The sequence below is a fragment of the Falco rusticolus genome, chromosome 6 (assembly GCF_015220075.1).
Source record: "Falco rusticolus isolate bFalRus1 chromosome 6, bFalRus1.pri, whole genome shotgun sequence".
NCBI lineage: Eukaryota > Metazoa > Chordata > Aves > Falconiformes > Falconidae > Falco > Falco rusticolus.
Window position 1 is genome coordinate 44,844,023 of NC_051192.1, and position 20,909 is coordinate 44,864,931.

General features: G+C 37.6%; 1 protein-coding gene across 15 annotated transcripts in view; it reads left to right on the plus strand.

The window, feature by feature from the left end:
- Positions 1 to 20,909, plus strand: part of SYNE1 (spectrin repeat containing nuclear envelope protein 1) — a 317,571-nt gene that overhangs the window by 247,202 nt on the left and 49,460 nt on the right. For all 15 annotated transcript variants that reach the window (XM_037391919.1, XM_037391908.1, XM_037391920.1 and 12 more), the window contains 13 exons: positions 893 to 1,025; positions 1,437 to 1,619; positions 2,882 to 3,031; positions 4,075 to 4,251; positions 6,704 to 6,859; positions 10,420 to 10,575; positions 11,300 to 11,470; positions 12,922 to 13,055; positions 14,399 to 14,603; positions 15,810 to 15,992; positions 17,009 to 17,155; positions 18,224 to 18,378; positions 18,740 to 18,887. In XM_037391919.1, coding sequence (XP_037247816.1) covers positions 893 to 1,025; positions 1,437 to 1,619; positions 2,882 to 3,031; positions 4,075 to 4,251; positions 6,704 to 6,859; positions 10,420 to 10,575; positions 11,300 to 11,470; positions 12,922 to 13,055; positions 14,399 to 14,603; positions 15,810 to 15,992; positions 17,009 to 17,155; positions 18,224 to 18,378; positions 18,740 to 18,887 — 2,098 coding nt within the window. The remainder of the gene's footprint in view (positions 1 to 892; positions 1,026 to 1,436; positions 1,620 to 2,881; positions 3,032 to 4,074; positions 4,252 to 6,703; positions 6,860 to 10,419; positions 10,576 to 11,299; positions 11,471 to 12,921; positions 13,056 to 14,398; positions 14,604 to 15,809; positions 15,993 to 17,008; positions 17,156 to 18,223; positions 18,379 to 18,739; positions 18,888 to 20,909) is intronic.

A 20,909-nucleotide genomic window follows, 5' to 3' on the forward strand; every position in this document is an offset into this window, starting at 1 on the left:
ACTATTAGAGTCAACATTTAAAAGAAAGCACTTTGAGATGTATGTGACAGTCTGACTACTCTACATTATACTACTTCTGTTCCATAGAAGTGCTATTGTGCTCTCTCATTTGAAATGAAACATGTACTAGATAACAGCTGGTGGAAGTCAGAAGATGTCTTATTTAGATGACTAATTTAGAAGCCCCATGTGCATGCAGGTTGATGAGAAAAGGTGTATGCTTTGCTAGAGTAGCCTCAGCATGTTCTACTACTGGCTTCTTGTAGGTCTGTGTCATTGCATATAGGAAGGGGAGCTTTTAGCTGACTTTGCAAATGTTAATACGCTACTTTTGAAATGAATTCTCTAAGTAACATACAAGCTTTGTCTATTATTCATAATATCCCTGGCTTGTTGGCTCACTAGCCTTTCAAGAAGATACATAGAGGTTTTGTACATGTATAGGTTATGTGGAGACACTCCTATTCTGACACTTCATTAATTGCTTGGCACATGAAATGATATGGATGTAGTTTCTGAAAAAAAAAGCCAACAATCTGCTCTGAGATACCTTGTGGTAAAGCTTTTGGAAGATTGAGCCTTCTAATGGAAAGCAAAAATCTATTTATGTGTGTGTGGTGGGATGCTGTTACAGCTTTCCCAAACAAATTTGTAGCCTAGTTACTAGTCCTTCATTAAACTCACTTGTTCCTAAGAGGCAAAAGGAAGGCACTGTTAGGAATTGTGGTTATAATGGTTAAAATAAGAGCTTCCTGATACCATACCTCTTTTTAAAATTAAGTAATGTTTTTTGAAATTTGATAAAGGAAAGAAAATACTTTTATCTGGCGTACCTCAGTTGGAAAAAAGAAGTGACAATGACTATTTTAGTTTTCTTTAAACACCTCTACAGGTATCAGAGTGAATCAAATGAATTGACACATTGGTTACAATCTGCAAAGGAGCGACTTGAATTTTGGAGCCAACAGTCTTTGACAGTTCCTCAGGAACTAGAAACAGTCCGAGACCATCTGAACTCCTTTTTAGTAAGTCATTCCTGGACCTAGGACACCTTTTTCTCTCCAATTACAAATAAAAAGTTGAACAATCATATGGTTATGCTTTTTCTCATTATTGAAGTAGTGAGTATGCAAAAAAAAATATAAATCTGCTTCTCTAGGTGAGCTGTCCTTCAAAAAACTGGTATGTATGCACATTAAACACTCCCTTGCTAAATGCAATGATTGTAAAGCTTGATGATGATTTTGAAAACAGAAAATGGTTTTATGACTGAGAACAATTTTTCTTTTCACCTGGTCTCAAGTACATCTGGTAGACTCTAATAGAAGGCACATATTTTTAAAGGGAAGGGAGGATATTCTTAGCTTTCTGAGGTAAAGCTTTCAGTACAATAAACAAGTACTTGATTATTTCCACAAAAATTATTTTCCTTACAGGAGTTTTCAAAAGAGGTAGATGCTAAATCATCACAGAAATCTTCTGTCCTAAGTACTGGAAACCAGCTCCTCAGGCTGAAGAAAGTGGATACAGCAGCATTGCGTGCAGGATTGTCCCACATTGACAGTCAGTGGACAGAGCTGCTCACACAAATCCCAGCAGTACAAGAGAAATTACACCAGGTAAGGAAGGCCAGTGATGGCCTTCGATATTCCAGAAAATTCAGACCATACAGTTGGTGCTGCCTTTGAGAGATAGTCACTTCCTTCCTCCATTTATCCATGTGAGGCAAGATAGGAACAATGTTACTCCTGCTTTAATGTGGAAAAGCTTACATTTATATCCAAATCCTGCCTACCCATGCTGTCTAACACCAGTTGATGTTAATTTCAGACTTTCACTGTTACATTTGTTAAATCTTAACCAAAGAACCGATGAGGGCTTTTTCATCATGTTTGTATGCTTTTTGAAAAAAAGGGAGTTCGTGTCCCTTTGCCCTGTCAGGTCTGGATGGTGGTTTTGTTCAAATTGAATAGACTGCGTTCAAGTCTGTGCAAGACAAAATAATTCTAAGAACATTTTACAAGATCCCTGATAGTATATGTAGGAGCAGGAGGGATTTGGTTGTGTACTTCTGGGGTTTTTTAGTGCTGTAATACTGAAGTTAAAGAATTATACTGGTCTAAAAGTTGGTTTAGTATTTTAGCTGAGGAGGTTATCAGTGTAAGCTGTTGCTTCAGTTTATAGTTTGGGATGCTCTCAGAGTTAGTAATAGCATGATTTAGTGGGAGAGAGGAAGGGAAACAAATGTTAACTAAGTCTATTACATTAAACAAATTAATGTCATTCAGTAGTTTTCTGATCTGCCTTGTAATGCAAAATACATATCTACCTTAAAATGTCATAGAAGACATTTCTGAGTAACTAAATGTAAGCACACACTACTGTATCAAATGGTGAAAGTGAGTCTTTTAAGAAAAAAACAGGTACTATTCAAAATGAGCCCATTTAGAAATCACCACACAAGACTAGTAGTATAAAATTATTTTACACGAGTCTATTCATTAGCCATTTAGAAGGACAGGAAAAGCATAGCTTAAAGTTGATGTTCTACATAAGCCAGATGCAAAATTAGGAAATGAGAATGCAGAATCTTTAGGAAGTCAGAAATGGAATCTTTGAGTTTGTCCTGTTTCCTTGTACAATGAAGAATGGAAGTAAGAACCCTTTAATGTAATATTTCCATATTAGGATGCATGCAGTTATAAGATATATTTCCTATTAAAACCTTTCTTCTTTTTTTTTATAAACTTCAGTGATATGTTACGAATGTAGAATATATGATAATAAGAGCAGGTAAAGGAAGTGTTCTATGGTAATGCAAAGCAAGGAATTCTTATCCATTGTCTTCACAACATGCATTTTAAGTCTCTTATCTCTACAGCTCCAGATGGACAAAATTCCGTCTCGCCATGCTATGACTGAAATTATGAGCTGGATTTCCTTGATGGAAAATGTCATTCAGCAGGATGAAGAGAATATAAAAAATGTAGTAGGACAGAAAGTCATTCAGGATTACATCCAGAAGTACAAGGTACTGAGTGGAAATGTTACTGATTTCCCTTTCAAATCATCCCCATTAAATATATATACATATGTAGAATGTAAGTGGTTGAAGAAAAGAAACCAACCCTTAGATTATGGACTGGTTAGAATTGTACAAAAGTTAAATTTGGTAATATCTGATACTGTGGAAAAAAAAGCCAAAATTACTTCTACTCTGCTGTTTAGTTATGGCAATAATATAATTTTTTATATGCTTGCCTTAATTTCCAGGTAAATCCAAAGCAATATGTACATGATTAAACATAATTAGATCTGTCTTTCATCCCAACCCACAAAGCATTTTGCAAATTATGTAAGTTGTTTTATGAATTCTCTGTGTAATACCACCTTCTCCTCTAAATGTAGCCTGTTCTTGAATGGAAGGTGGCCAGTGGTTTACAGAGCAAGGTAATTTTGATCAGTATCTGAAGCAAAAATTAAAGATGCTGTGCTGTATCTTGAGATAACTATTGAGCAATATAGATATGCCACAATTTCACTTCTTTAACTAGATCAGTAGCAGTAGTGCTCTTAGCTAGATCTTGTAACAGATTTGCACACAGTGACTCTCCTCTCAGGGTCAGTTTTGTTTCACTAGTCTCCTGAAAAATCACTTCTTGGCTATTATACTTTGTATGCAAGAATATATTCCATGTTATCTGTTTTTTGAGTTAAAATTTTTAAGACTAAATAAAATGAAAAAAAAATCAATATATAGCCAGGCTTTCTTAAATCTGATCCTTGAGACCAATATCCATATGCTTACAGATTTATTTATATTGGGGGGGGGGGGGGGGGGTAGGGGGACAGAGGGAAGGCAAATTCTTTATTCCAAAGGCAGTGTATTGCTGCTTTACTTCTCAAAATTTAGAAAAAAAGTAACAGTGTTTTTGATTTCTTGTCAACTGCTAAAAAACCTTTTAGCTAAACTGTGGTAAAGTTGTAATTTGTGAACGTTTTTCCTGTTTTGCAGGAAGGTGAGAAATTTTGGTACTCATGTTTTGGGTTTTTTATTCCCTTCTTTTTTACTAGGGTTTCAAGATAGATTTAAATTGCAAACAATTGACAGTAGACTTTGTGAACCAATCAGTGCTACAAATTAGCAGCCAGGATGTTGAAAGTAAACGCAGTGACAAAACTGATTTTGCAGAACAGCTCGGAGCAATGAACAGACGTTGGCAAATCCTGCAAGGCCTGATAACAGAAAAGGTAAAGAAAAAACCAAAACCCTATCTGCTCTGTAGCAAACTTTCAAAATATGTGGAACTATAAGATTATAATGGCTAGAAGCCTCTGCAGGTCATCTGGTCCAACCACCTGCTCAGACAGAGCTAACTTTACAATTAGATCAGATTTCTCAGGGGCTTGCTTAGCTGAGTTTTGAAGATCTCCACTCTTCTCCTTTTTGTCATGCATCTGCAAGAATAGTCTGTCCATCTTCACCATACCTCCCCACAAGGGGACTGGACGGCACAATGAGATGCTTCCTTTGCCTGCTTTTTCCCCAGGCTGAATGAAGCCAGCATCTCCTTGCATTTCACATGCTCCAGCTCCCTAATGACTTTATAGCAGTTCACCAGTCTGTCCATCTCTCCCTTGCACTGGAGGGCCCAAAATGGGTCACAAGTGTAAAGGTGAAAGAAAGAACCACTTCTCTTGACTTGCTGGGTGCACTCTCAATAGTCTAACCCAGGATGCCATTGGCCTTCACCAGCACAAATGCACACTGCTGATTTATTAAGTTCAAGTTATTGCCCACCATAGCCCCTAGGTCCTTTTCTTCTATCCAGCCTGCTGCCAGCCTGTATTGTTGCTTGAGGTTATTTTGTCCCAGGTGCAGGACTTGAAATTCAGCAAAGGATTGATGAGGCTATTCCTCCATCTTGAATTTTCTCTGAATGGCAGCCTTACTTTCCAGCATATCAACTACTTCTCCCAAGTCAGTGCCATCTAGGAATCTGCTGAAAGCACAGTCCATCATGTTGTATAGTTCATCAATGAAGCTATTAAACAATATCAACCCCAAGCCTGACCCTGAAGATGCGTCTTGTAAGTAACTGCCAGATAGACGTCGAAATGTTTACCACTAACATTTAAGCCTGATGACTGGTCAGTTCATTCATTTGTAGACCTCCCATCCAGCCCATGTCTCCTCAGTTATGCTAACGTATGCAATACCAAAGTCTTGCGAAAGCCAAGGTAAACAGCATCTACTACTCCCCACTTGTCTAGGGTCAGTCATATGTATCATCGTTGCAGAGGCAATCAGTTAGGTCAGGCATAATTTGCCCTTGGTAAGGTCATGCTTGTTCCTCCTCCTTGTTCTTCATACATGTGAAAATGGCTTCTGGTAGAATTTGCAGTATAACCTTTTTCTAGTCACCAGCAACTTCCTCCAACCATCATGACCTTTTAAAAGTGATAGACAGCAACCCTGAAATTACATTAACACCCTTGGATACATCCTGTCTGGTTCTGTGGACTTTTATATGTCCAGCTTAATTAGCCCCTAATTCTTTCCTCCTCTACCATGACTAGTACCTTAGGTTGCGAAAATTTGTTAATTAGCATGAAAACCTGGGAGGCATGAGAGGAGATCTTATCAGAAGGATCAGAGCAAACAAAGCACTCTGTAACTCGGACTATGCTGTGGATTCCCAATAGTTACTGATGTACTTGTGAAGAGTGACAAGAAGGGCTTCGGTCCCTCACTAGTTAGTTCCAGCCAAGATTTTCCTTTCCTAACATCAGCATCAGCCTGTGTGGTCATGCTGTTCTTCTAGGCCCGTTCTTTGTAATCCACTTTCTGTGGATTTGTCTTTTTTGTGACTTGAGGAAGTTGTCTTTGAAGATCACCCAGCCTCCTGGACTCCTTCATCCTTCAGTACAGCTTGCCATGGGGATCATGTTTATCTGAACAAACCAAAGTCTGCTATTCTAAGGATCTTTAGTCTTGCTTTCCTTACTTCACACGTAACTGTCGCATCATCACTGTGGCCAAGGCTGCTGTTGACCATCACATCCTCAACCCATCCTAATTAAGATTACAGCTAATTAAGAGGGCTTATTCCCTAGTGTGAAGTTTGTCGTAAATAAAGTGAAGGCTTTTTATGGCAATGCTGCTGCTTTAAAATTATGCTCTGTTATGTCTGTCTGTCTTTTTTTCCTAAAAATACAAGTGCTATCTCATTTGCTGTTGAATAACACCTAGAACAACAGAAAAATCTACATAACTTTAAAGCAGGCAGTTGAAAAAGGAGGTGATACAAATCTTCATCTGTTTTACCACAGTTATAAGCAGGGAATATAAAATATGTGTTTGCCTGCTTAGTTTTATTTGGAAAACCCTTAGGTACTTGATCTCTGAAAAGAACTCCACTTCATAACAGTGTTCTGCTAAAGTGTTAACTTCTTTCAGTATGTCATAATATTTTCATATGTTATCTCTGTATAATTATTTCTAGATAAAGCAAGGTTTTCATTATAAAATTTTTTACAAATAGCAAATACACTTAAATTTGAATGCATACACTGTTTTTAAATTCTGAAAGCATTGAATTCCAAGAAGGCCCTGGTCAGCATTGGTCTCCACTGATTTATTTAATCGACCCAACAATAAAGGTAATAGTATGAAAAAGTATATACTCATATTTCTTTGCAGATCCAGCTGTTGGAAAGTCTGCAGGAATCCTGGACAGAGTATGAAAATAATGTGCAGTGCCTAAAAACTTGGTTTGAAACCCAAGAGAAGAAGCTGAAACAGCAACAGAAAATTGGAGACCAGGCTTCAGTACAGAATGCTTTGAAAGACTGTCAGGTAGTATCCCTTTATAAATAACAGTACTCTTCAACAGTTAGAAACCACGCTTGATAAAACTGTAAAGTCTTCATATCCGTGAAGTCAGTGACAGAACTGCCCTTCAGTGAGGGAGAGATTTCATTCCTGAAGTGCAAGCAATAAGAAAGGAAGTACAAACAATAATATCCCAAAGATGTTGAAAACCAACCACAGTTGTCATTCTTTTTGCATTGTGTATTAAAGCATGGACATTTCCAAGCATGCCAGATTACTGAACTAGAAGGTTGTCAGAGCAGTATGTTCTTATTCCTGTTCAGCCAGCCTTACAGAACTTGATGTCGTGAACGCCATGCTTGACTATTCAGAAACTTGTTTTTTCTGCCTTATCACTACTTTTCCTCCACCCACCACTCTTTTTCCTTTCTTTTTCCACCTGATTAAAAAAGAAAATGCTAGAATTCAAGGAGACTTTATGCTTTTATTCAAAATGTGTTAGGAATCAATTTTTTTCAAACATTCAACTATCCAGAGAAGAAAATAGTGCTAGATTCACTTTTGCTTTTGAAAGACTGAAGGAGAATCATAATTATGATGGGCAGAGACAGGATGAGGCAAAGTGCAGCTGTACATAATGCTCATAAGCTCAGAACCACCTCAGTTTTTGATGTGAAATTCTTACAAGGACTACGTAGCAGTGAATGGGGTATCACAGTTAACTCTGAACATCTTATTCAGAATAGTTCATATTTAAATAGTTAGAAGCTTGCTTCTGGAGCTGCCAGGCTAGAGTTCAAGCTTATAGGTGTCTAGGCAAAACAGATTTTTCTGAATTTATAAATAAGGCCTCTACATGGTATCAGGCATCAGGTAATTTTTGCTCAAAAGTATCTTGTTCTACCACACACCAAATAATAAATTTCACACCAGATCAAATGTGTAATTAAACTCTGTCAGAATAGCTCTATGACCAAACTCTTGGTGTTCTCGTCCTCTTAAAAGGGAGGAAGTAAAGGAAGCATGTTTATCTTGGTGCAGCTGTCTTTCCTGAATGCATTTAATGAATGGGATGAATGTGATCTACCTTTTAAGTCTTAACAAACAGAACAACTGGAAATCTATTCAAATGAAATGCATACAATAATTTCTGTTCACCAGAGTGTTAAACCCATCTTTGTTTCTTTAAAGGCAAATAATTGGTTAGGCCAGATATGTTAGAAGTCGCTTTTTTTCAAAAATTCTTGACCTACGTTTTCAAACTGGTTACAGTGCTTAGTTTCAATTCAGGTACCTTTATGGTTTCAGCACAATAAACCCATATGACTGAAGCAAGGGTAATTTAGCGTAGCCTGACATAATCAGCAGGCTGTGCTTGGCTGGAGTTCAAAGCTGAATCTGATTTATCACCTTTATGGTTCCTTTTGGTCAAGGAAGTTAGCAAATACACTTGAGGAGTCAGTTTTGAATGGCAAGACTTTGATCAGCAGAGAAACAAATTGTTTAAGAAGTAACTGTGTCAGACACTCCCAGGTATCCGGTTCAACTAGTACAAAAGTTGCAGTTTATTTATTAACTGATGTTAGTTGCTGCCTAGCGTCATATTAATAATTAAAGGCAACCATTTTTTCCCATCAGAGATCAGAAACAGTAATGTGTCTTTAATGCAGTTAAGGGTTTAAAACAGTGAATAAGAAACCCCTTTTCACAGAGAACCAGAAATATTTGCTGTTCTTGGTGTTTGAATCTTTTGCCTGCTTTAGATTTTTAATTTTGGAGCATCCTTGTACAAACTTAAATTACTTTTTTAGTGTTAAAATCCACTTTTTGGAAAGTCAAATTTAGTATGTACAACTTAGAAATGTTTGCTCTGTTGGCAGCTGGTAAAAAAAAAGGATGTATTAGTCCAAGGCTGTAGTCTGGGACAAGGTCATGGCTAGAAGTTTGAAGAAACATGAAATAATACAAAAGAAAAGGCTAAGAATAAACAGTACAGCAAAAATGTTCCACATACACATATATATTAATAGCAAGTGTTTGCCAAGACTGGGCAGAATTTTGTTCCAAATACCGTCCCCACTTTCAAAAATGTAAAGTCTGTTATGGCAATGGCTCACTCGTCGTTTTTCAGACTCATAATGAGAGTAATTTATTAAAAGTCATGGGTTTTCAGTTTGCCCAAGGTTGCCTAATCTCTCATTTAGAAAAGGCTTGCAGAAAAGTAAAATATAATGTGAGATCACAAGATGTACCAATTAATGAAGGGGCATCACAAAATTGCTCACAGTCTACTTTCCATATCACACTGACTACTTTTATCTCCAGACAGCTAAATGCAGATTTGTGCTGGCCTGAAGCCTACAAGCCATACTTTCCCCCTCTACTCAGACTCAAGTGTTTGCACCACCTGAAGATACACAGCTTCCATGAGCCAAAGCATTGTAGGACTTGCTTGGATCTCCCTGCATTGTGCCGTGAAATGATATAGGTAGTTTCCTGGCTAGGAATGAGCTTATGGGAGCATGCTGTATGACTGATAGTTGCTCATGAAGTCCTCTTGTCCTCTTTTCTTCCTTTTGCAATTTCATTCTTTATGCTACTGAGGCATGACAAAGATCACAGGCTTTGTAACTGGTGAATGTTGCATACCAGAGTTTCTGCACTTCACTTGTTGGTAAAATGAGATAAAACTGGCAAGCTATGAATCAACATTTCCATAACCAGTGTAGGGTCATCTTAAGTCAACAATACAGACAGCACTTGCCTGAATCAGCAAAACAAGCCACTAACAAGTTGTTATGTCCTCAGTGTTTATGTACACAGCCCTGTTTTCTTCACTTGTTTTCACATCAACTGTTAATTTTCTTTCCATTTTCTTGGGCTAGTGTGTTGGGAACACTGAGCAGAGCAAAATGCTATTGAGATCATTAATGCTTCCCAATGGCATGCAATCTTGAGAAGGCAAAAAGGAAAATTCCTGCAGCCTGTTACTTGTTGTCATTGGCTGGACTCCAGTGAACTTGTTGTCTAGAAAAGGGGAAAGCTGTCTGTCCTCAGGCAAGGGACTGTACTGGGACCTGGCAAAGGATTAAAGACTCTACTTCATGTGTGGAAGCATGGCAAATTGACATCTTTCCCTAGGAAGTCACTTTGTCCTTTTCCTTGAGTGGCAAAATTCATTTTTTTCCAGAGGCTTAATCCATCTTTGGACTAATTAAAAAGCCCTCTCAGTGTTCTAGGGTAAACTAAGAAACACAACAATTTTCCCATGTATTCAAACTGCTGTCCTATTTTTAATTAGTTTTGGACTCTTACATGAGAGCAGAATACTACACAGAAGTTTAATATAGAGGACATGCTTCTATTTAAATTAAAGACAAACAACTATGCTTTAAAGGGAACATAAAACATTAAATAAAATTGCTGATGAATTATAATTCTCTTGAGAATAAAAAGCCAAAATATGCAAGCATCACTTTCCTGTTTTTTAAATTAAGGAGCTTATAGACATCTTTTCTATCTCAAGGCATTATCTAGCCAATTAAACAAACAAAAGTACTCAGATGTCTTCTTTTTCTTTTCAGGAATTAGAAGAATCAATAAGAACAAAGGAAAAAGAAGTAGAAAATGTAGAACAGAGTGGTCTTTCTTTGATACAGAACAAGAATGAAGAAGTCTCTTCTGCTGTCATGAATACACTGCAAGAAATTAACCATTCTTGGGCCAATTTGGATCACATGGTAAAAGAATCATCAAGGGACAAATTATAGCTCCAGGAATAGGACATGGATGAGAGGGAGAATGAGCAGTTTCCAGCTAGTAGATTTCTGCTGTATTGTAGGGGAAGAGATTTTGAACTGTGTCCCTATTTCCATCCATCCCCAAGTTTGTGTGTTCACTCCACATAAAATGAGTATAATATTTCCTAATTCAAGGATGCTTTTAATTCTTGTAATTGGAGCTTTTTGGATGCTTCCTGATATTTAGTGGAAAGGTACCAAATAATTTGTAAGGAACTACCTTTTCAAGCACACAGGTCTCAGAGAATAAGGAAGAAATCAGCATTAATTGTCATCATCCAAAGTTTGATCAGCATCAGTCTGCCTTCTCAGGTGGAATGCAGTCTGTTAGGACTAGCTTATCTGCTGACTTTCATAGGCTGATTTGCCTGTCTTAGGGATATGTGTTTCATAGTCTTAAGCAATTTCTCTTGATCCTGCTTTGGACCAAAGTAGAATGGACTTGATATCTTCTCAGTCCCTGACATCCTATCTTTATTAAATGAAGCAGAACTTTAATGCTGTGTCAGCCCAGCTGGTGGTTGTGCAAAATCTTTGTTCTCCAACATGTTTAAGATTAGGCATATAGAACAAGTATCTGAGATCAAAAGGAAGGAAATAGTTTAAACAAAACCCAAATATCTTGAATGCTTTTCATTTACTTTTTCTTCCTCTGTCCTCCTAGGTTAGCCAACTGAAGATATTGTTGCAATCTGTTCTTGATCAGTGGAGCATTTACAAAGCAGCTTATGAAGAACTGAATAGCTACCTGACAGAAGCCAGATATTCTTTGTCTCGTTTTTATCTTCTTACTGGTTCTTTGGAAGCTGTGAAAGTCCAGGTTGATAACCTTCAGGTGAAAAGAATACCATGCTTCTTGGCATACTAAGGATAGATTCAGGGATTAATTTTGTACTTATTGCATGGATGCAGATAACTATACATACTGGTTCATAAGAAATGGAAGTACAGACATACTGGCACATTAAAATCACATGATATTAAGAGAACACATTATCAAATAGCCATTGCACTTCTCATTTTGCAGAAAAATAAAATAGTGATAGTTGTTTGCTGTTTAGATTTTTGATGCTGTTCTTTAAATTTGAGCTGTGCTGTCAAATTGTTAAAAGATTTAAGTTGTGCTAGTGACCATTAAAACTAGCTTCTCACCTGCTTCATCAGGCTTCTGAGCTACTGGTACATGTTGAAATCGCATTTTAACACACATACCCCCAACCCTGTGGTTACAGTGGATTGGAGATCAAAGAAAATAATGTTCCAAAAGCTGAGCTACTTAAATGTTCAAGTGATTTTCCACTGTAATAGAAGTGTAAAATACAATGAGAGTCCTGTTATAAAATTATAATGTAATATTAATTGAAATAAATTTATTTTAATAATTAAAATAGAAATTATTAAAATCTTTGTTCTAGTACATAGAATAACCTTTTATTTCGAAGAAAATTGTCTTTGGAATCAAAAATAATTATGCAAACATTTCCAGGTGCTTAAATTAACAAGAAATTGTTTTGTTAGTATTTGCCAGCACATTTAAGTTTACATTAACATTTAAATATTCTGTGTGATTTGAAGTCAAGATATATATACAGCCAAATTCCCTAAGCATGAACAGCACTTTTCAAAGTAAAATTTAAAGGGCATCCTTTAACGTGCTTTACAGCCACTCTTCTAGGTTGTCATTTTTTTACATGTCAGAGAGGAAGAGTCAGTAAAACAACAGGCATAGAAAATTACATGTATTGCTTATGAAGATTTTTACTATACTGTTGAGGTTTGCTGGGCTGTTTAAACTCACAATATGGATAAAAATACTTAAGAGTAAAAAAACAAAAGGAGCTTTTTCCCTGCCAGCAGTACTTCAGAGTGATAAACAAAAGACCAAGAACCTTATTCTCAGAATAAATCCTTTTATACTGTTGCTTTTCTCAACTTGTTCTAAACATGAAAATGTTATTAAATGTATTTTCTTCCATTTCTGAATCAGTTCCATGCACTTACTCCTTCTGTGCAAGAGTACTTGTTTAGAATAGTTTCTTTTACAAGATTTTTACATTTTGTGAAAAGATTAGGTTAAAATTTGATTTTCACTACACTGGTATTGAATCAAATGAATCTAACAACAGCTGTTACATTATAAACAACCTTCTATTTAAATGAAACACATAATACTGTATTCAAAACTGTGTATTGTAATTGATACATAGTATTTTGAAATGTTTCTACATCATGCAGTTGGAATACCTGATGTATATATTTTTTTTTTAATTATTCTATCTGTTTTAGAGTCTACAAGGTGAATTGGAAAAGCAAGAAAACAGCTTACAGAAGTTTGGTTCTGTGACCAATGCACTGTTGAAAGAATGTCACCCACCAGTGACTGAAACACTTACCAACACTTTGAAAGAAGTGAATATGAGGTAGAAAATGTCTGTGTGTTGAACTTTACTTTCAGTGGTAAATAGGCATTTATCTATTGATCCAGTTTTCCATCTTTTCTGTTTTTGTTATAATTTAATTATTTTGTGTTTTGGGAGTTTTGGGGGGCTTGTGGGGCTGGGCAGAGTTACTCCTTTTGCCAAGGGCTGGAGCAGAACTGTCTCATTTACTACTGCTAATAAAAGAAACATTATTTTCTCAAACAGACCATTTGGATGTTACTATCAGCAGTTTTGCTGTATGCAGTGCTGCCAACTGAGATTCATAAGTATCATGCTGGAAAATAATACTGCACTTAAAAGTGAGAATCCTGTCTGAAAATTGTTTGCTATGCATGCACCAGGTTCCCCAGATTTTAGGTTGCTGTTTCTAGTTGTAGGAGCAGCATGATAGACAAGAGGGTCTGTGCCTTCACCAGTAGTTTGGCAGACAGCTTCCCCAACTTTAATCCAGACCAGAACTATTTTAAGGGTTTACACAGAGAAGCTGCAGAAAGGCGGGATCCAAAAGCAAAAACTAGTTTTGTGAAAAGTTAGGGTTATTTTGAAAACACAATCATGCCAAATTTATTTTAATCTGCAGTCCATCCTGTCCCAGAATCCTGAAGTGGAGGGAGGAATTTATCACCTAATTTCAAAAACGATACTGTAGGATTTGACAGTTTCAATGATGAGTGGTGAAATTCTCACTTCATCATTTTTGTCAGGAAATAATGAGGTAATTTGATAAACAGCAGCACATCTGAGAAAGTACATGTTTCTGGTTGCCATTACAGCCAAGAATTCAAAGGGTGATTAGATTTTTAATTGGATAATAAAATATAAAGAGTTTTAATAGGTCTTGGGAGTATTTTAGAAGAGAGTTACACAGAGCTTTATGACTTTAAATATTCTGTTGGGGTTTGGGAGGAAATTGCAGCAGAAGAAATGGTGTCTTGTTTACACCTGTTGTGGGCCTCTTAGACCCTTGCAGAAATCTGGTACTGGCGGTTCATGGTCAGTCACGAATGCTCTGTGCAGTGAACCAAAGTGTGCTGAGTGGAAATAGCAGGAGGTTCACTTCAAAAAGTGCAGTCCAGCTCTGACCTCAAGCATTAATATACAGCATCCAAGACGTAGCACAGATCAGACCTGCTGTGACAGGTCAGAACGGCCTGTCAGCATGTTTCTTGCATTCCTTTTTGTTTTCCATGAATGTCTGGATCTTGATTATTACTAAATTTCTTAAAAACCAAAAGTCCATGGGAAACAGCCAAGAGGAAGAGGGGCAGGGATAGTTCTTGTGGTCTCCAAGGCTTTGATGATTCACCCAGTCTCTTCACCAGGTGGAACAACCTTCTGCAGGAGATTGCCGAGCGGCTGCGCGCGAGTAAGGGCCTCCTTCAGCTGTGGCAGAGGTACAAGGACTGTTACCAGCAGTGCTCTTCCACAGTCCGTCAGCGGGAAGACCAGACAAACGAACTCCTGAAGACTGCCACCAGCAAAGATGTTGCTGATGATGAAGTTACTACTTGGATTCAGGACTGCAATGTATGTTTGGTTAAGCTTTGCAGGTTTTCACAGCTTTGTGGCCTAAAAATCACAACAGGCTCTCCATTACTAAACTCTATACTTGGTGTATTGGAAACTTGCGTACAAACACATTTCTTTTTAGTGATGCATCTCAGGCACAGGAGAGAGCTTTATGCCTGCTACCCAAATCTCATGAGTTTCTCATACTTCTCTTGTGATCCCTCCATTATTTGTGCTGGTGTTTCAGAAGCTTGTATCTGAAGTCCTCTCTGGAGAAGGTGGACAAGTTATATTGTTTGATTCAGTCTGAAGTCCCTGCTTATTGAAGGGGTTTTTGCTTGGGAAGACATCCCTCCCAAATCTACTGAGTTCCTTTATAATAGAAAGAAACAAAAGATCCTTTGATTATATTCCCACCAATCAAGGCTCTTCAATTTTTCTGAATGAAAAAAGACTCTGTATGTTCCGGGGGTATCTTTATCCTTCTTTATGGAAAGGCACCGTTCACTCTGAAACTTCGAGATTCTTCCTTTTCCAAGACTGTATCTCAAAGCAGCAGGATAGTTTATCTTCTATCCATGGTTACATTTTGGTTCTTTGGAGTTTAAGTTAATGTTAAAGTGTTAATTGTCTTAGTGTAATCGAAGCAATTGCAAGGAGAAAAATGGAACACATTAATGAGCTTTTCGAGCATTTGCTGCCATAGCTGTCTGGACTGGCAATCCAAATTATTCAGTTCAAATAATTTCTTAATTACCTGTTGTCCCATATTTTAAGTATTATGTTAAGCCATTTAAAAAAGTTGGGGTTTGTCCCTCCTGGTAATTCATAGCAGGAAGAAAAAAAGGAGGTCTTGTCAGACCTGAATTGATCCACAGTGAGAGCTGCCACTGCTTAAGAGCAGCATGGCAGTAGATTCAAAAAGTTTGTTTCGGCAAATATTGCCTCATCAGTAACTCAGTCTTGCTCAAAGGTAGCTGAACAGTCACTTCTTTCTGTTCCTTTGCGCACAGGTATTTTGACATGTTTTTGTTATTCTGCACATAATTTTCTTTTCATGCAGAGTGTGAATGAATGCTCTGACATTGAAATACAGTAGCAAATACACGTTTTTCATATAGTGGTAGAGCGCAGTCATTCCATTCCTCCTTTAAATCAGGGGAGGATGACATCAGCAGAGTGCCAGGCTAACTGTTCATATCTTTATTCAATGTATCGCGACAGGATGTACTCACAGATTTGAAAACAGCACAGGAGTCACTGGTTGTTCTTCAAGAACTGGGAGAGGAGCTAAAAAGCCAGGTGGAGCCTTCAGCAGCTGCAGCTATACAGTCTGATCATCTGTCTCTGAACCAGAATCTCTCAACCCTAGAACTGGCTCTCCGCAAGCAACAGGCTGTACTTCAGGTATGCAGAGAGTGTTTTCAGCCCTTGAATGTGATCATCCTGTGGTACCTGGAAACACGTATATTAGCTACAACTGCCTGGGAAAAGAGGGTGGTCTTGTTACTTGTTCATCAGCATTTCCTAGATTTCCATGGAAGCCAGAGCTGAGAGTGGAAAATATGGTCAAGTCCAGCATAGAGACCTTGTGAGAAAGTCCAAATTCTGGGAATATGATAGCAAATCTTATGGAGGAAAGTGTCTATCTGGAATGCCAAAGGGACCAAGCTTTCTACAGATAGTAATAATGCTAACAGATGGATTTACAGCTACTGCACCCCTGAAGAAAACCTCTTTCCAGCTAGTTCTTGAGCTCTAAAAAAAAATGAGACATTCTGAATAATTTTGTAGAATTAATTTTTATGGTTCCTGTTAATGTCAGGGGCCAGGCTAACACCTAGCATTTGTGTCAGAGCCTGTTTGGTAGATGTTGCTAATTGTGTGTCATCAGGGACTAAAGAGCAAAAACATAGCAGCAGAATGTGTTCCATAGGAATTATATGGATGGTGAAAGCAACAAACGTAGTGACTTCTGTTTGGGTGACAAGAGGATTTACCCAAGAAATCCAGTGTTACTTAGAACGTGCTTATAACATCACGGTGCTGCGAGGGGACAAAACATAAGAGTTGTTTTCCATTTCAAATTGCAATAATAGCAACTAGTGGCTCTCTCTGCTGGCAATAAATTAAGGAGACGAGTTAGTTTCATAAAAAAGAACTTTAGAGAAGGTTATCTATTTCAAGGCAGAGATATTTAACGCACTTTGTTGCAGTGTTGCCTTTTTGCTATGATCAAAAATCCTCTGTTCTAGCCTAAAAAAACCCCAATCATTCCACAGTCTGTAAGCAAAGCAGCAGTTAAACTTGCCTCTAGCCTATACAACTGTTTTCAAATCTATGATGAAAATAATCAGGAGCATCATGTCAATATGGATGCTGTGTGGTCAAAGTTCTTAACGGTAGGTCCTTTTCTATTCAAGGCTGGAGTGCTGGACTACCAAACCTTTGTCAAGAACTTGCAAGTCCTTGAGACCTGGATAACAGAAGCAGAAGAAATACTGAAAGGACAGGATCCCAGTCACTCATCTGATCTCTCAGCAATACAGAGTAGGATGGAGGAACTCAAGGTGACTAAAAAATGCAGAAAGTATTGATTTATTTTTTTTTTCTGTTAGCCTGGTTATTTGTGGTACAGTGTATGCACAAATATCATATATGCTTTCTATACATGTTAAAGGCCTGTCAGTCATGCAAACTGTAAGACTGAGAACCTAGAAGTTTGATGGCAGTCAAGGAGTGATTGTCCATGTTACTTTGCCCCTGAGTAAAGAGGAAAAGGATGGACAAAAGTGTTTAGAATAAAATTAATATAAATTCAAAATGGGAATTGGAATTTTAGCAGTTTGTGGAAGTTTCCTTCATTTCGTTTTCTCTCTACTTTTTTTGAATTTGTGCAATTCCTGTCTCCGTGGTATTTAGTTTAGGGATGAAGTCGTGTATTAATTTTGCATCTCTTGATATACTGAAGAAACATTCATACTGCTTAGTGTGTGATCTCCATTTGAGCTACTTCACTCTTTTTTTTTGGTGGGGCTTCCCCCTCCCGCCCCCTTCTTCTTTCAGATGCCCTGACAGGAAGTTGATGAACTTTGCCAACAAGGCTGCTTTTGTCATATAATCTTCCATTATTTTTCTAACAGGGTTAACTATATACATAATTCCATTTTGGGCATGCTAAAAACCAGAATATTTTCCTAACATAGTGAATAAGATATTTCTGTAGTGTGAAACAAAAAACTAAAAATAAAAAATTGAATAAGTTCAGTGGGAATTCGCCAGCCTAGCATTCAGGCTAAGAAACAGGTAAAAAGAATCACTTTTTTTGACAATATAAACATATGGCTTCAAAGACTAGTGTACTTTTGCAGCTCTGAGCAGTAAATCCCCAGTTTAGCAAAACACTTCAGTGCAATTGAGTTTACTTCTCTGTGCACATTTAAACATGAACCTAAGTCTTCTCTTTGAGACCAGAGGCTGAAAACTGGAAGGGCAATTTTTCCCTGGTATAGGGATTTCTTGCCACTTGGTGGCAACCAAGCTGTTCCAAATTTAACTGAATGCTAGTTCGTAATGTTGCAGTCTATAACAGTGTCATTACTGAACTTTCTAGTTACTGCTTTTGTTGTTTGTTGCAGAGTCAGATGTTGAAGTTCAGCAGCATGGCCCCAGATTTGGATCGTCTTAATGAGCTGGGTTACAGGCTTCCTCTGAATGATAAAGAAATCAAAAGGATGCAGAATTTGAACAGACATTGGTCTCTGGTCTCATCTCAGACTACAGAGAGGTTCAGGTGGGGACAGTTAAAGATTGTTGGATGGTTTTCTTAGATTACAACAGCTATATAAAAGTATACCTTTTGCAAAGAGAATGTTTCAGATATTTCATTAACTAAAGTTCCTCTTCTTTGGTGTACTTATAAGTAAAGAGCAAAGCCAGTGAGCTGAGATGTTGGTTTTGCCACAAATTACCAGAATTTGAAATGAGGAAGGCTGTTACTTTACGAAGTGTTGACTAAATAAATTGCATGAGGCAGCTGATTGGGAAAAATGTTACCATCTAATCTGGAATTCTGCTGGAAAAAATAGTGCCAAGACTCTCAACACTGTGTGAGAGGAGGAGACCTTACCTGAATCTATCTATCTTTCTTTCAGTAAGCTGCAGTCTTTCTTGCTGCAGCAGCAGACCTTCTTGGAGAAATGTGAGACTTGGATGGATTTATTAGTTCAGACTGAGCAGAAGCTGGCAGCAGAGATTTCAGGAAACTACCAGAGCCTTTTAGAGCAACAGAGGGCACATGAGGCAAGTCATCCTGTGTATTTATACATAACTGTAACACATACTATTTATACATAAATGGAATTCACATTCTTTTGTGGAGTAATGTGATAGTGTGTCTTGAATTGAATTACATTTGCCTGCACTGTCTGAGGATATCTTAACTTAAAACAGAAGCATGCAAATGTGTCAATAATACCTGATTTGGGGGAGGACTTAATTATCTGTCTGCATTTGTGTATAATGTATCAGTACACCTATGAGTGCTTGTCCTCTACATTTAAGTCTACTTCAGATTGGTTCGTACCAAAGAAATCAAAGTTGTTATTAGTTTTCCTGTAGAACCTAACTATTCTTATGTGATATGGCCCTTTGTCTTAATCCTAACTGGAGAAAATCCCACTTAGTCTGATTTTATTTGTTCTTAAATCACCTACATCTACATCATCTAAAGAATATGTTAAAGGAAAACACTTCTGTCAAATACAGAGTTACACAACTTATCATGGGGCCTCCATTTAATAACATCTACTTGGAGAACAAACTGATTGGATCTTCACTGTGTGCTGGAATAGTCTGTGGTTTTGTAACAGATCGAGAACTAGCCCAGCTTTTGCATCAAGGAAAAACTGATTCAGTTTTTTACTAGTGAATGCCTTTTTGGTTCTTCGGTGAAGTCTAGTGATGCACATTTTTTCTCCACCCAGATTGTTACTGCCAAGAATTCTGGTAAAGATCAAGTAAGATAAGTCAATTTTCATACCAAAGCTCCCATGTGGCCACAGTAGTTTCAGTTCCCACAACTTTTTCAGCTGACCTGCCCAGAGATTCAGGCCAGATCACACAGAGAGTCATGTCCTTCCCCTCCTCTTGCCTTGTATCTCACAGCACAGCGTTTGGATGAATATTTGATAGCAGAAGGTAGTTCACAACTGTATTTGCTTGCTTTAGCATACATTTGCTTAAGCATTTAACTGTGTTTTCTTTCACAAATGTCATCCATTTAATTTCCTCTTGGTGCTGCCAGCATTAACTGGACAGTGTCTTTCTAAGTTGAGAGATACATCTCAGGTCTTTGAGATTTGAATGTCTGGAAATCATTACCAAGTGGATAATGTCCTACTGTTGTTCCAGTCATAGATTTTTTGAAGGGGGTTAATGGCAATCTTCTTGTATTCAGTTGTCGTGAGATCTCAGCTTAATTCTCTCCTGCAACCTTGATCTGGGCAGTTAGCTCAGATGGGTGTTACTCAGGCGCTCTGTTGGAAGTTTTTGTTATTACAGCTATAAAGTCATCTCTCAGCATTTAGAGAACTAATACCTGATTTTCTAAATACTGCAACTCATCCTAAGAAAATGTTGTGAACTGCATTTTTTTTTATATATATATATTTTTTAATACAACTTTTTGGCATTTTATATAGTGTAAATGTATTAAGTACTCGGTGTTCTTTGCAGTGCCTTCTGGTACTCATGAAGAATTTTCTTTCCATGTCGCTGCTGAAAGGGTCAAATCTAAACTTTTTGAAGTGAATTTCCAGATTGTTTTGCTTTGTATTTTTGAAGATAATGAGAAAATGCTCTGTTTCCACATGCGTTCCCAGAATGTCTCCAGCTCTGTTACCAGCTTTCTGATCCTGACTCACACCTTTGCTGGTGTTTATTCAAAGAGGACCCCAGCTACCACAATGGGTTTATTTAGAAATAACTTCCCATTGCAGTTTACAATTCAGCAACATGGACATGATACCTTTTTCAAATACCTTGCACTAACCCTGCCATCTGCATCAGATAAGTCTGTCAGGATGATCTTGTAGTCATTCTTGTGCTATTCTCCATATCCATTTGCAAGCCTGGTACATTGCTTTGGACTCCCGTGCAGTGGCAATGTGCTGAGACAAGCATTTGAGAAAGTGCTGGCAGGGGAAGGGGACGTCCCTTGCCAACTCAATTACTGAATTTTTTTCCAGTATTATGCATTCCAGCACCTACCCTGTTTTCCTCCTTCTTTAAATTGCTATTTCTGTGGTTCATGGTGATCTACAT